The sequence below is a fragment of the Pleurodeles waltl genome, chromosome 1_2 (assembly GCF_031143425.1).
Source record: "Pleurodeles waltl isolate 20211129_DDA chromosome 1_2, aPleWal1.hap1.20221129, whole genome shotgun sequence".
NCBI lineage: Eukaryota > Metazoa > Chordata > Amphibia > Caudata > Salamandridae > Pleurodeles > Pleurodeles waltl.
The window spans coordinates 330,884,339-330,897,857 of record NC_090437.1 but is presented as its reverse complement, the minus strand read 5'-3'; the positions used below and the strand labels follow the sequence as shown (position 1 = coordinate 330,897,857).

Sequence of the window (13,519 nt, the reverse complement as noted above, 5' to 3'; positions counted from 1 at the left end):
GTCACTGGGCCACTTAATACAGACCAGTATCATGATTGATTCATGTTGGACTTCACATCACAGATGTTTAGAGCTTACTGCAGAGCAACTTTGGTGGTGGTTTGGAGTTGGTTAGTTCAGCTAAAAGAGAATTGCTGTGATCTTTTTGCATATACATCGAATTGTACTACCCTTTTTGTAGGCTCCAACACCATACTGATTGATTCTGTGAAGGCTACAGTTCTGTCTCAATAGATTGGTGAGTGTACATTAAATGAAGTAAGAATTACTTACAATCACAAGATCTTTGTAGACGCGTAAATCCCTTTTTATTTCTTATTTCATAGATTCCATAGTTAGCCAGATAACTGGTCCTGATTGTCGAAACATTTACAAAAATCCCTTGGCTTCATGTGATTGTCTTACTAAAGGAATATCTCTGAATTGTTTAACAGGTTCTATTAGATTATCATTGTTAGAAAACAAGGGACATAGTACAATGTTGTAATGTTCACATTGTATGTAATGCACCTTCCCCACACACTGCGTTCTCTGCACCAGTGTCACATTTGTTCTGTCTTGCATCTATGTTAATATAATGAATGCACACACAAGAAAGAAAATTGAAGCTGCTGATGAATCTTGTTTACATCATTGGTTGGATCATAAAAGTTTTGATCTAACTTTGTTATTGTTGAACTCAAGGACACGGTTTTCCCAGTGAAAGAGATGCACAAGACCTTTTTCTTTTCTAAATATGTACACACTGGTCTTGTTGGGCATTTAGGGTGGGTCTTTGTTCAACGTGTATATCAGGACAAAAAACATTTTTAACAGCAAGTAGCTGATTAAACATATACACATGAATTCATTAACTTGTTCTCCATGATTATTAGTACTTGATAAATGTTGTTCAATTAAAATGTGTTCTACACATGTTATTTTTCTTACAGGTTTGTGTAGCCCAGATTTTACGTGTAATACAAGTATTGGGGAACACGCCAAAGCTTCGAGGGATCTCATTACGTCTGCTCACTTCTTTGTGGGAGAAACAGGTGAGACATTAAGTTTTTTTTTTAAAACTGATTCTTCTTCTGATATAGAAGTGAAACATGGGGCTTCCAAAGTTTTTGTTATTAGGCAAAGCCAGAAGAATGGAGGTTCTCACCATGGTTCTACCTAATGCCATCCAATGTTTCCTTTTCAGGTTATTTCATCTTAGGTTGTCACATGTTGGTCACTTATACACCAAGCAAGGTGACATATGTGATTTTCAGTGTCCTTGCAACAGATTCCTACAAAAGAATGTGCCAGCTATTTCTGTTGCTAATTACACATCAGGCATTTGACCCATTGTGCATTTTCTTTGCCTCTCCCAAATAAGACCAGTGGATCTCCTCCTGCATAAAAACGAACAACATGGCTTTGTGTGTGATTGTAGGTTTTACTGGATAACTGACAGATGTAGAAATCTCCAAAGCTCGTTGCTCCTTACACTTCTCTAATAGTACCCGCTTACAGTGCATCATTGCCGGGCTGAAGTTGGGGAACAAGTAAACTCTGCTTTTCCTGTCCCACAGCTATTTCAACATTTACATCAGCTGCCTGCATGTTTCTATCAACTGATGAATTAGTAGGCAAAGTAAACCTTTTTTTATTGCTACTGAGTCAGAGCCTCCCAGTACCCCATGGTGCCATTCAGTGTAGTTGGCAGTACTTCATCAAGCTCTCTACATCTTGATGCTCCCTGCAGTTTAATAGTTTGGACACAGTCACTTCACCAAGCATTCTCAAGTGTTTCCAGCTGTGACTCCATATCCATAGTGGCCTGCACTGTGAAACTCTGAAAGTCCTGCATCAGTCCCTCAGACATCTGCAGCGACTGTTCTACTGATATCACTCCAAGCAATTCCTTTCTCAATTCCTCTTTTATAATGACAAGATTGGATAATCTTGGTCTTCTCATTGATTTTTGATTGCATGTTATTTATCAGTCACATGAGCAATTTTTCTCTCTTACTCACTTCTTTTTCTTCTGGAGAGTACACAAAGCCTGCGCTCCTCATGTTTTCTATCAGTAGCGTCAAGTGTAGTTTAAAAAGGATTCTGCCCTAGCCCCTTCGTCTTCTGTTTATACGCATTTGCACCATGCTGGCCCAGGACCTTAAATACAACTTAAAACTTAAAATTACCTATCTAGCAATTTTCCGTTGGCTAAAGCCAACAGAGCCTCTCAGGATGATGTGGCTGTCTCTTCAGTTGCCCAGTATCATTGTGAAGGGCAGAGGTCCACCCAAGTACAAGTCCCCACAACTCTGGTCCGCAGCCTCCTGCAACCACTTCTGCGATTCATGGCCACCACTGCTAAGGCTCAAAATCTTTGACATTGTTGGTGTTAAGCTCTATTCAACATTTGGTGCTCTTATGACTCTCTGGTTATGGCTACACCAGTTCACTGATTAAGCTCTCATGGTACCACTACCATGGCTGTCAGTGTCATCTTGACTGCTTCTGGACCTCTGTAGGAGAATGACAGAAAGACACATCATTTGCCTGGCTGGGGCCTCCCACACCTCTACCAAAGTCTTTGTGACCTCTCTAATATCTACATCTAGCAACATAATATGCCAGCTCAATGAGCCCCTGCTAGAAGGCAAGTGCGCACTACCAAATCACGATGTAGAGTTCCTGAAGAGAGTGGCTATCTTAGAGTATGCCATGGATGGAGAAAGGCACCTCCTCATCAAAGTGAAATATAACTGCAAGAGTCTTGCTGGTAAAATGTCTTGAGTTAAGATAAGTTGTTTTTTTATAGCTGTAGACCTTAACATTGGCAACAAATTGGTCCTGTTTTGAATTGTCAATAAAATCTGAACTGGAACAAGCAGAGTTCTGTTCTCTTCTATTCTCTGCTATTTCACTAATGTGCTTGCATGATGTCCACAGCCAAAGCAGGTAACAGCTGTAGTTGGGAATTCAGCAGTCTAAGGTCAGGATTGGAGCTCTTGTAGACTCACCCACCCAACCTTGGGATTCTTCAGTGCCAGAACCTGTTCCTTAGCACCCTGTTGAAGGATTCTGCTATGAGCCCTAATCCTATTACAAGCCCCAAGTTGTAAGGCAAATAAAATTATTGTACTAGGACCTTCATCGAGCTCTCTGTACCCCAGATATTTCTTTCTTGTTTCACTCTCTCTAGCTTTGGTGTCAGTGTGTGAGTTAGGCCCTCTTTCCATGCTTTTCTCTTTGTTCTCTTCATCTTTACTTATAACACCCTACCCATCCCTACTTTAAACCACAATCAATCTATAGTGAAGCTTCAAATTCTATGCATGGCTAAGATGTCTAAGTGTAGAGAAGCATAAATCCATACTTAATGCATCAACATGGAAAAGCTCAGATGTTCTTGATATTTGTGCACTAAATGCCTTCAACATGTAATTGACATGAAGGTGTAGTGAGGACATCCATCTAGTGACCATTCCACTCATGTTTGGAGGCTACTGACTTAAGCCAAACAAATACATTTAGTAACTCCTTGTGTGTTGAAAGCACTGGGTTACAATTCCATATTTCCTTAAAGGAGTATTCACCTGAATCATGTTAGATTGAGGGTGATGGTGTTTCATACCTGGCAGTCAACTGCATCTTTGGGACTATATCTTTCTACACACCTGAGATGGTTGCACCATGAGACCAAGTCCATCTCTGGTATGCCTTTGCTTTGCTCTGCAGGATCGAGCAAACCTTCATTTCTAGAGTTCTTACCAATACCTCTTGCACTAAAAGGTAGGTCTCCTTCCTTCCAGAGTCCTTTGCTGCAGGGCATGTTTTTCCTTGCTTTGACGACAATGAGGGATAGTACCACGGAGGCAGGCTAGCCTCCCCTTGAAGTGGAAATTTCAAATGATTTCTCACAAAAGGTCTGTTCTTTTCCAAACTATTGTCTTTGAGCGATTGATTCCTGGGGGGCGGGAGAGTCATGTGGGCAGTCCACATTTGTCAAAGGTAGCTGTTGATGCTGCCTGTTGTTGAATATACCCATATTTGTTGAATGTAGATGTTGACTATTTTCCAAATCTTCTGTTGCACAGTTATGCCTTTGTATATGTGAGTACCCCTTAAAGTAACAAGCCAACAGATATTCAGGCATATGTACACTTTTCTAGCCAGCCTCTTTTCCAGACATCCTGAAGGATTTGAAGAATTAGTCACGTTTCCTTGGCCTACTTAGTTTTAGGTGCACTGAACCTAATGTTTTGCTTATTTCCATATTGCATTTATTTATCTGTCAAGTGAGGGCTTTGTAATAACTTGTTATTAATAGATGCCTTAAACTGTGGTAGTATGAAAGCACAGTGATAGTTTTCCAAAATGGGAACCCCAGTTTTCCCTCAGATGTAGAAATCTGTAGGTCTTAGTGAAATATTCACCTTGTGACCATGATTACAAAAGAATGTTAAAAAAACATTTCTATTTGTTTATACCTTAAGGGTGGGCAGTTAACAACTAAATCGCTCAAATACCACATTTCTAGGTTCACCTTTTCTGTTGAAATCCTTTTTTGATTGTTCAATGAGAGAGTCTAAATTAAGATCAACTATTTTTTGTTATATCATTGTGATTCAACATATTTAATACTATCTTCGTTGTAAAATAATCCAAATCTTTTCACATGATCTCTAAAAGTGGTTCTTGATAATGGAGAAGCACTACATTTTTCACAATTCACTTAATATGTTGAAAGCATACCAAAGGTTTTTATTTGTTGAAATTATAGCCATGCTGCATTGGCAAAGAGAGGATCTTTAATTTCTAAAGTTGTCTTTAAAGGTCATAATCTGTAGTTTTTTCTAAAGAATGACTCGTTCTATGCTATAAAAGGATTTTTTTATAGTGTATGCTTAGAAATACTTATGTTTCCATCTCTCTGGAGCAGCATAAGATAATACATTGCAGAATATGATTTCTTATGTAACTTTTAATAATAAATCCACATTGGTTTTTATTAACAATATTTTTTTATACTTTGCCCTTATTTTAGGGAAACTCGTATCATAAACATTGCTTGATGAGAGTGGTCTATAATTCTTGTAATATAGTAAATCTATACCTTAATTTGGAATAAATATGGAAGTGGACATTTTAAAGCCCTGTGGAAAACATTTGAAAGCAATATTAGTGTTGTATGTTTCCATTAAGATGGGTGTCAGGTTCCGTTTGAAGGTTTCATTGGGCTGAATGGTGAAATCATCTAGTCCCAGTATTTTACCATCTGTTAGTGAGGATATGGTTTGATTTATGTCTTGGGCACACAGAACATACTTTAGCATCCTGTGAAAGCTTAAGTATTGGAAGTGAGTTTAAAAACTGCATTGTCTTTGGGGAATCAGCTTGGTGCTTTCAATACACATCATCATAAATAATGTGAAAGTTTAATTGACTCTGATTTTATTATTATATATTTTCCCTAATTTACCTTTACTTCCATTTATGCATTTGCTATGGTCCATTTTCTTCTGCCTATACCTTAGAGTTTACCCACCTTTTTGCCTGCTCTCAGAAGGATTGTTAGATTGCTCGAGATAGTTCTTTCTGCTTTCTTGTTAAAAAAGTTCATTTTGTAGCAAAAATCTGACTTCCTGCCTGCAGGTATTATCTTTTGGATGCAATCTCAATTCATATTCTCATTCTGTGTGCCTTGCCTAGTTCCCCCTTTTCTAAGTGTCTAGATTTTTTTGTTAAATGCCACTACTTTGATAAATATTCTTCACAGCATTATTTACATCTTTAACAGACCCAATATGTCCTCTCCAAACATTTTCCAACACTTCATTTATTAATAGGATTAGATCTTTACTTCTCACAAGCATTGTTCCCAACCTCCTTCATCTGTTTCCTGTTGTTTCCACCTAAACATCCACTGCAAAGTCCCTTGGTGCATGGTCAGAAATTAAAATGTCCTCTACAGTGACGTGGCTGGATTTTTAGTTGTTGGATTATCAAGTAGAAAATAGCTATTTCTGGAGAATAAATGGTGTTAGGCACAATAGAAAGTGTAATCTCATGCAGTCAAATTGACCACCTCCAAGTATCCACCTATTGCAAGTATGCTTTGAGGCTCTGCTAACGTTGTGGTATCCCTTCCATTCCGTGTGGGTCTTTCACTTTTATCAAGCAAGGGGTCTGACAAAAGGTTGCAGTGACCTACAGTGCATGTTATTTCCTTAAACATTTCTTGAGTAAATAAGTGACTATCTGGTGATGAGGTGTTGTTAGGAAGATAAATGTTTTCAAGGGTTACCTATTTTCTGTTCACTAGTAATTTTGTAATAATGCACCTCTTTCCATAGCTCTTTGCACATATAGTATTTTAATCTAGTTTCCCCCTACTTTTATTTGTTATAGATCTGTGGATTTTATGTCCAATCCAGTTTCATTTGAATTAATATTCTTCTTCATCTTTCAGGTGTGTTTCCCCCTTGCTTGTTGTTAACTAGAGTTCTTTGCACAAGGGATACTCTGTTTATGCAGCCAAGAGTGACATCCCTACATCCCAGTAGGAACTCCTCTTTCATTTCCTGCGTGTGTAGGGAGTGTTTTGAAGTGTATGCTTCATTCTAAGATATCATGTTGTGAGCTGAGCAGTTCATGTTCCTTTGCTAGTTCTTTGAAAAATGTAAGTCCCTGCAGTTCCCAAATGTCACCCAATTTTGAGAACCCTCAAAGTTTTGCAGCTTACTGAACATCTCTGATTACCACCCACAGGGGAATTTCTAGTGTAATGATGCCTTCCACCCCATTCTGCGATTTGTCATTCATCAGATTTCAGCCGCTGTTATCACATGATGTGCCACAAAATAACAATACAGTGTCCACAGATGGTCTCTTGTTCCCATTTCCCATCTGTCTCCCACAAAATCAAGTGATGTATTCTTGTTGTACGATGGGCATTTGGTGATAACACCTGTTTGGTCTGTTATTTCTTATAGTCACTGTTTATTACCTCTCACTCTCTCATGATAGCATATTGTGAAAACGGTAGTCGCTTAAATATTAGGCTTCCTCTCCAGGAGAAATTCATGGTCATTGCACCATGGCTAACATGGCATCTGTGGCTTTACAGAAGCATTTTCCAATTAGGGCAGTCTCTAGTGAAGCTTCCTAAACATCTCTGCACACAGTGGTAATTTTCATTTAGACAAAGCTGTCTTTTTCAATATGATCAGGTGAATACTGAATTGTGTTCTAGCACCGTGAGCAAGCTGGAGATAATGGTAGACAGTAGAAGTAAGAATACAAACATTTTTACTTCTGTGCTCCTAATCCATGCACCCTCTACTTAAACTATCCACTATCCTCTCACTATCCATTCTCCTTCACCACCTCTTTATCGCTTAGCAACCCCATTACCGGCCCACCTAATGTCTGTCATCTCAGGTGATTTACACATTTTCCACAGACGATTAAGCCACAAGTGAACTGTGGATTTCTTGGGCATGGATCTTACTTTGCAATATTTTAGTTATTTGTATTTTTTTAATACACATGCATCAATATCCAGTGAGTGGTAATGGGGGCAAGCATATTGTACCATAGAAGTAACTTGAACTGTGGAAGGGCAGAGTGTCGAGTTGTTCAATAGGTAAACATCATGAGCATTTCTGATTGGGGCATATACCGAAACACTCGTATCTTTATCCTAAACATTTCCTTTCAGCTGGTGCCAAACTCAAGGTTGGTGCTTAGCTTTATATAGATTGGTTCTAATGTGTTTTTGTCCAAATCCCATAAAGCAATCGTTAGAAATGGATTGTTTGATGGTATGCGTGGCTGTAGATACCCATGCTCCGCATACTTCCATCTTCTATTATTGGATCTGGAAGGTTGCAAGGTGTTTTTTTTTTTTTTGGATGAAATGTCTTTAGAGTCACAAGGTATAGTGACTGCTCTTGTTGCTGGTAGTGCGTGTGGGCATCAACTACATTGTTTTTGTTTTGTTTTATAAACTTTATTTTCAAACTTCCCACTTGTAAATTTGGAAGATACATTGATTACAAATCATAACAGCTGTACAGTGCCACAACTTAATTGTCTGTTGCATATTGAGGGTGGGGGGGGAGAGTCCTGAGCTCCTAGGAGTAAGTTACAACAGTCACGTAAGTATGGACTTCTGCAGCATGCCACTTTACCAATTATTGCACAGTAGTACCATAAACCAAATTGCCATTACAACCTAGTAGGCTGTAGGAGTCCCTTACTAATTTGGTCATCACAAATATGATCCAAATAACATTTTGTTCAGTTGTCACCCCTCCCCGTCTGCAAGAGACTCTGAGCTAGAGTCGTCCCCACCAATGAATCATTCCAGTAGCAGACCCCAAGCCAAGACCTCAGCTGCTGCACCGTCATCTGTGCGCACCAGCAACAAATGCTGTTCCTCTGCCACCTCCATTCCATCAAGTCTTTCAGTCAGTGTGCCAATTGCGGCTTCCTGTTTCCCATCCAGTTGATGGCCACCCTCCTCTTAGACAGCAGGAGGGCGAGCTGGGCCAGTTTATAAGGTATCGTCCTCCCCTTAGGTTTGGGTATCACTCCGAGCAGGGAGGCCATTGGAGATGGTGTGAATATTAACTCTGTGGCAGTCGTTATTTTGTGGATAACCTCTCTCCAGAAAGACTGAACTTCGCCACATGCCAACTCCAGATTTAAGAATGTGGCCCCTTCTTTTCAGCATCGCTGACATTTGGCCCCCATAGAAGGACCTATCTTGTTCAGCATAAGTGGTGTCACATAGGTGCGATGTAGGTAATTAATATGTAGGAGTTTAAACATGTTACATGATATGGTGTGGATCAGTTCTAGGGCCTGCCCCCATTCCACATCTGAAAGCGGTTCCCCTAGTTCTATTTCCCATGCTCCATGTGCTACACATGCTACAGTCTGCCCGTCTGTATTAAGCGCCTTACTAAACAGCAAAATTAAGTGCCGCCCCTCCCCCCATCTTATGAGCCCTCCCAAAACCTCTGATGCTCGTGTGGCGTTTGGAAAGTCACTCCAGACCTCCCACACCACACACTCCATTTTGGAGTAGTGCAGGAACTGGCCCGACCCTACTTCAGAGATCTCCTGTGCTTCCTGAAATGTTAAACGATCTCCCAGGCAAAGATCCCCCAGCTTAGAGGCAACCTCCATCACTCCAGCGCTCATTGACATACAGTCATTGATGGTAGGAAACGGCACCAGATCCCATAAAAACAATTCTGTGTCAAAGGGGGCTTGTCGAATTACCTCACGGGCCACCTGTTCTCATAACTTGGCCCTTACTTTCACCAGGTGCGGTATCGGGTACGGGCTTCTACCCCCCCCCCCCTTCATCAGGAGCTGTGGCAACGTATCTTTGTCCAATAGGCCCTCAAACAACCTTTTCTCCCACCCCTCTGTGTCTGTCATTAAGTCACAGTTAATTGTTTCATGAGATTTCTTGGCATGATGGCTTTTAGCATTGTCATAATGCCACATTCCCAACGATCTCAATCACAAGGTCGTTTGGAAGATCTAGTATTGGTAGACAGCTGCACACATAGCTCTCTGCAGTGGTGGAACAAAAACAACCTGTTAAAGAAGCAGCCTTTCCTAGACCCTGTCCCTCAGATCATTCTGACAACAGATGCCTCACAGACAGGGTGGGGTGCTCACCTTAAAGATCTTACAGTCCTTGGTCTCTGGAATCCCAAAACATTTCAGTATGCTCATCAGTTGCCTGGAACGTCTCACTGTTCTCATCTCACCTGATCAACAAAGTTGTCCTGATCCACACAGACAACATGGCAGCCATGTATTATGTGCAGAAACGAGGGGACATATTTTCTACAGCTGCCTCGCCTCTCGCAGACAATCTGCTGTTGGGCCATTTACCACAATTTCCACTTAATAGCGGAACATCTCTCAGGGGTACACAACAACTTTGCCGAACTCCTCAGTAGGATGCGGCAACATGTTCATGAGTGGGAACTCCACCCACAAGTCCTGTTTCCCTACTTTCAAAAGTGGGGGTTCCCAGACATAGACCTGTTTGCAACAAAAGAATACGCAAAGTGTCCATACTTCGCCTCCAGATTCCCTTACCCTCAGTCCAAGGGCAATGCTCTATAGGTGGACTGGTCAGGGATATTTTTCTACGCTTTTCCACCTCTCACTCTGCTTTCATTTCTGGTTCAAAAGCTCTGGCCTTATGTTGATATTGGTGGTCCCCGCAAGAGCCAGACAACCATGGTTCACCACTCTTTTAGAACTGTCAATAGTTCCCCTCAACCCGGACCTTCTCACTCAGAATCATTGACAAATCGGGCACCCAATACTCAGGGAATTAAATCTTGCGATGTGGCTCCTGAGGTCATAGAGTTCAGATACCTTAATCTGCCTCAGGAATGCATGCACATTCTTAAGGAGGTGCTTAAACCCACTACTAGGGCATGCTATGCAGCAAAATGGAAACCTTTTATGTGCTATTGTCTGTCCAAACAATGGGAGCCTTTCAAAGTCTCAGTACAGAGTATGCTTTCTTACCTTCATTTGCAAAGAACAAACTCAGGGTATACTTCCGTAAGATTACATTTAGCAGCCACAGCTTCCTACCTTCAAAACAGACAGCATGCTTCTCTTATCAAGAATCCAGTCATTCAAGTTTTCATGGAAGGAATCAAAAGAGTAATTCTGCCAAGGATACCTCCAGCACCTTCTTGTAATTTAAATATTGTACCCATTAGACTCATGGTTCCACCATTTGAGCCTTTACATTCATGCCCTTTTCAATTTTTTGTCTTGGAAGGTGTCATTTCTAGCTGCTGTCACTTCACTCAGGCATGCAAGTGTACTCCAGGCTTTAACCCTCCAAGAACCCTTTTTCCAAATACACAAGGATAAAGTAGTTCTTCACACCGACCAAAAATTCTTCCCAAAGGTAGTATCTCAGTTCAACCTCAGTCAATTTATTGAATTGCCAGTCTTCTTTCTGCACCCAGATTCTGTTGGTGAAAGAACTCTCCACATATTAGATGTTAAGAGGGCGCTTATGTTCTAAATTGATTGATTGAACTAAGTCCTTCAGAAAGACTAAACAGCTTTTTTTGTTGCCTTCTCACCGCCACACAAAAGAAACCCTATATCGAAATCTGGCATAGCCAGGTGGGTTGTTAAATGTATCCAGACCTGCTATGCCACAGCCAACACACCATTACCTGTTCCTTCTAGAGTGCACTCCACTCGTGTAAAAAAAAAAAAAAAAAAAAAAAGCAAACACGGACTTTCTAGGAAACATTTCCATAGCTGACATTTGTAAGGCAGCTGCATGGTCCACGCCACACACCTTCACTTAGCATTAGTGTATGGATGTCTTAGCACGCCAGCAAACTAATGTATGACACACAGTGCAGCGTACACTTTTCCAGACCATTGTAACACCCACAGGTTAGCCACCGCCTTTGGGGAGGCACTGCTTTACATTCTATGCATTATATTCTATGCAGAGCAGGTGTATCTACAGCCACATATGCCATCAAACGGGAAATGTTACTTACCCAGTAAGCATTTGTTTGTGCCATGTAGTGCTGTAGATTCACATGCTCCCACCCTCCTCCCCAGACACCTGTGGCCATTGCAGTCTCTTCATAATTTTTTTTATATATTCATTTGAATGGACATCTTTATCTTTTCACCTACACTACACTCCATTCTAACCCTCCTGTAAAACAATCTAACAATGGAGTCTATCCCCATGCAATTTAGCAGCAAGAGACGGAGTCACTATGCCTCGTGACTTGAAAGACTTTTCAAAGAAAAACAGTGTGCAACCTTCTGGGCCAAACACTAGAAGGCGGAAGTATGGAGAGCATGGGAATCTACAGCACTACATGCCACAAACAGATGCTTACTGGGTAAATTATATTTTTCTTTTCAGTGTAGCCCACTCTTTATTTTTAATTTTGTATTTATGTTTGATAGGATCGGGTCTACCCTGAGCTGCAGAAATTTATGGCCAGGTCAGATATTCCGTCTACCTCTGTCGGGAAGGATATCCTGTGGGAGAAGGCAATTGCAAAAGCTGCTTCGATTCGGGATATCTGCAAGCAAAGGTAAAGAAAGATGGTGTAGCGGTTTGTTCTTATAAACAGACTCCATCTATATTTTGAGAGCTTTAAACGGTGTTCGTTGTACTTTGGATTACTGTGGAGATCCAGTTCTCAATCTGTAATGGGGCTGATGTGAATAAATAACAATGCCACTGCCTGCAGTAGAACAAAGTAGGGTACAGAGCTTGTGTTCATATTTAATATTGAGTAAGCGTACTGTATTTACCAGGATGCAATGCTGTGGGCTGTGCTGGGATGAGAGGCAGTGTGCTCCCTCCCCCCTTGTGTTTAAAAGGCAAGTGAGCTGCCAAGCTCACCTGGGATGCACCTGTGTGCCTGTGGAGTGGTACTGTGACCTGTGAATACTTGGGCAGCATGCCAGCATCAGCAGATGTCTTTTCTCTGTTCTCTGCTACTTCTGCTGTCTAGTAATGAAGGGCTACACCCAGAAGCATGTGTCTAGAGATAACAGCACTACTTGCACCAACTTTGGCGAACAAAATACAGAAACATTGTAGTAAGTGTACTGCATTTACCAGGATGCAATGGGGTGAACTGTGCTGGGATGAGTCAGTGTGCTCCCTCCCCCATTGTGTTAAAAAAGGCTTCCTTGAGCCAGTGAGTAGACAAGCTCACCTGGGATGCATCTGTGTGCCTGTAGAGTGGTACTGTGACCTGTGAATACTTGGGCTGTATACCAGCATCCCCAGATGACATTTCTTTGCTACTTCTGCTCTCTACTGATGAAGGTCTAAACCCATAAACAAGTGTCTAGAGATAATAGCACTACCTGCACCAACTTTGGTGAAAAACTACAGCAACTTTGAAGTAAGCGTACTGCATTTACCAGGATATAATGGGGTGGACTGCTGGGATGAGAGGCAGTGTTCTCCCTCCCCCTTGTGTTTTTATTGAATATTGTGTTTTGCAGCCATCGTAGCTCATGGTAAACTTTGAGAAACGATGTGTCTTTAATTTCAATATTCTTACTATTTTGTTGTCAGCTGTAAGAACTTTAATCATAAATCTTACCTCACTTTGCATTGTACATAGGTTGTGTTTAGTCTGATTGTTATTTTGTAAAGGAGTCCGTAAAACTGCAAATTTAATGGAATTTTGCTTTTTTTTAAAGTTATTTGGTGTTTTTTATATATATATATATATATACATATATATATATATATATGTGTGTATTTATGTGTGTGTGTGTCTTCAAAACTTTGGCGAGTTCAACTGCTGTCTTGTAAGTTTCAGGGTGATCCATCATGCAGTGACAGAGAAAAAGGGGGTCAGTGTTTTGTGACTACAGCTCGAACTGTTGAATGTAATTACACCAGGTTTGGCAGAAAGCTAGTTCTTAGTTCAGAAAGCGTTCTTTTGTGATTTGTGTAAATCTGTTAAGTAGTTTG

General features: G+C 40.8%; 1 protein-coding gene across 1 annotated transcript in view; it reads left to right on the top strand.

Moving 5' to 3' along the window:
- The window catches only part of FOCAD (focadhesin), a 1,081,710-nt gene that overhangs the window by 372,627 nt on the left and 695,564 nt on the right, over nt 1–13,519 (top strand). The window contains exons 13-14 of the mRNA XM_069239095.1: nt 933–1,034; nt 11,983–12,113. Coding sequence (XP_069095196.1) covers nt 933–1,034; nt 11,983–12,113 — 233 coding nt within the window. The remainder of the gene's footprint in view (nt 1–932; nt 1,035–11,982; nt 12,114–13,519) is intronic.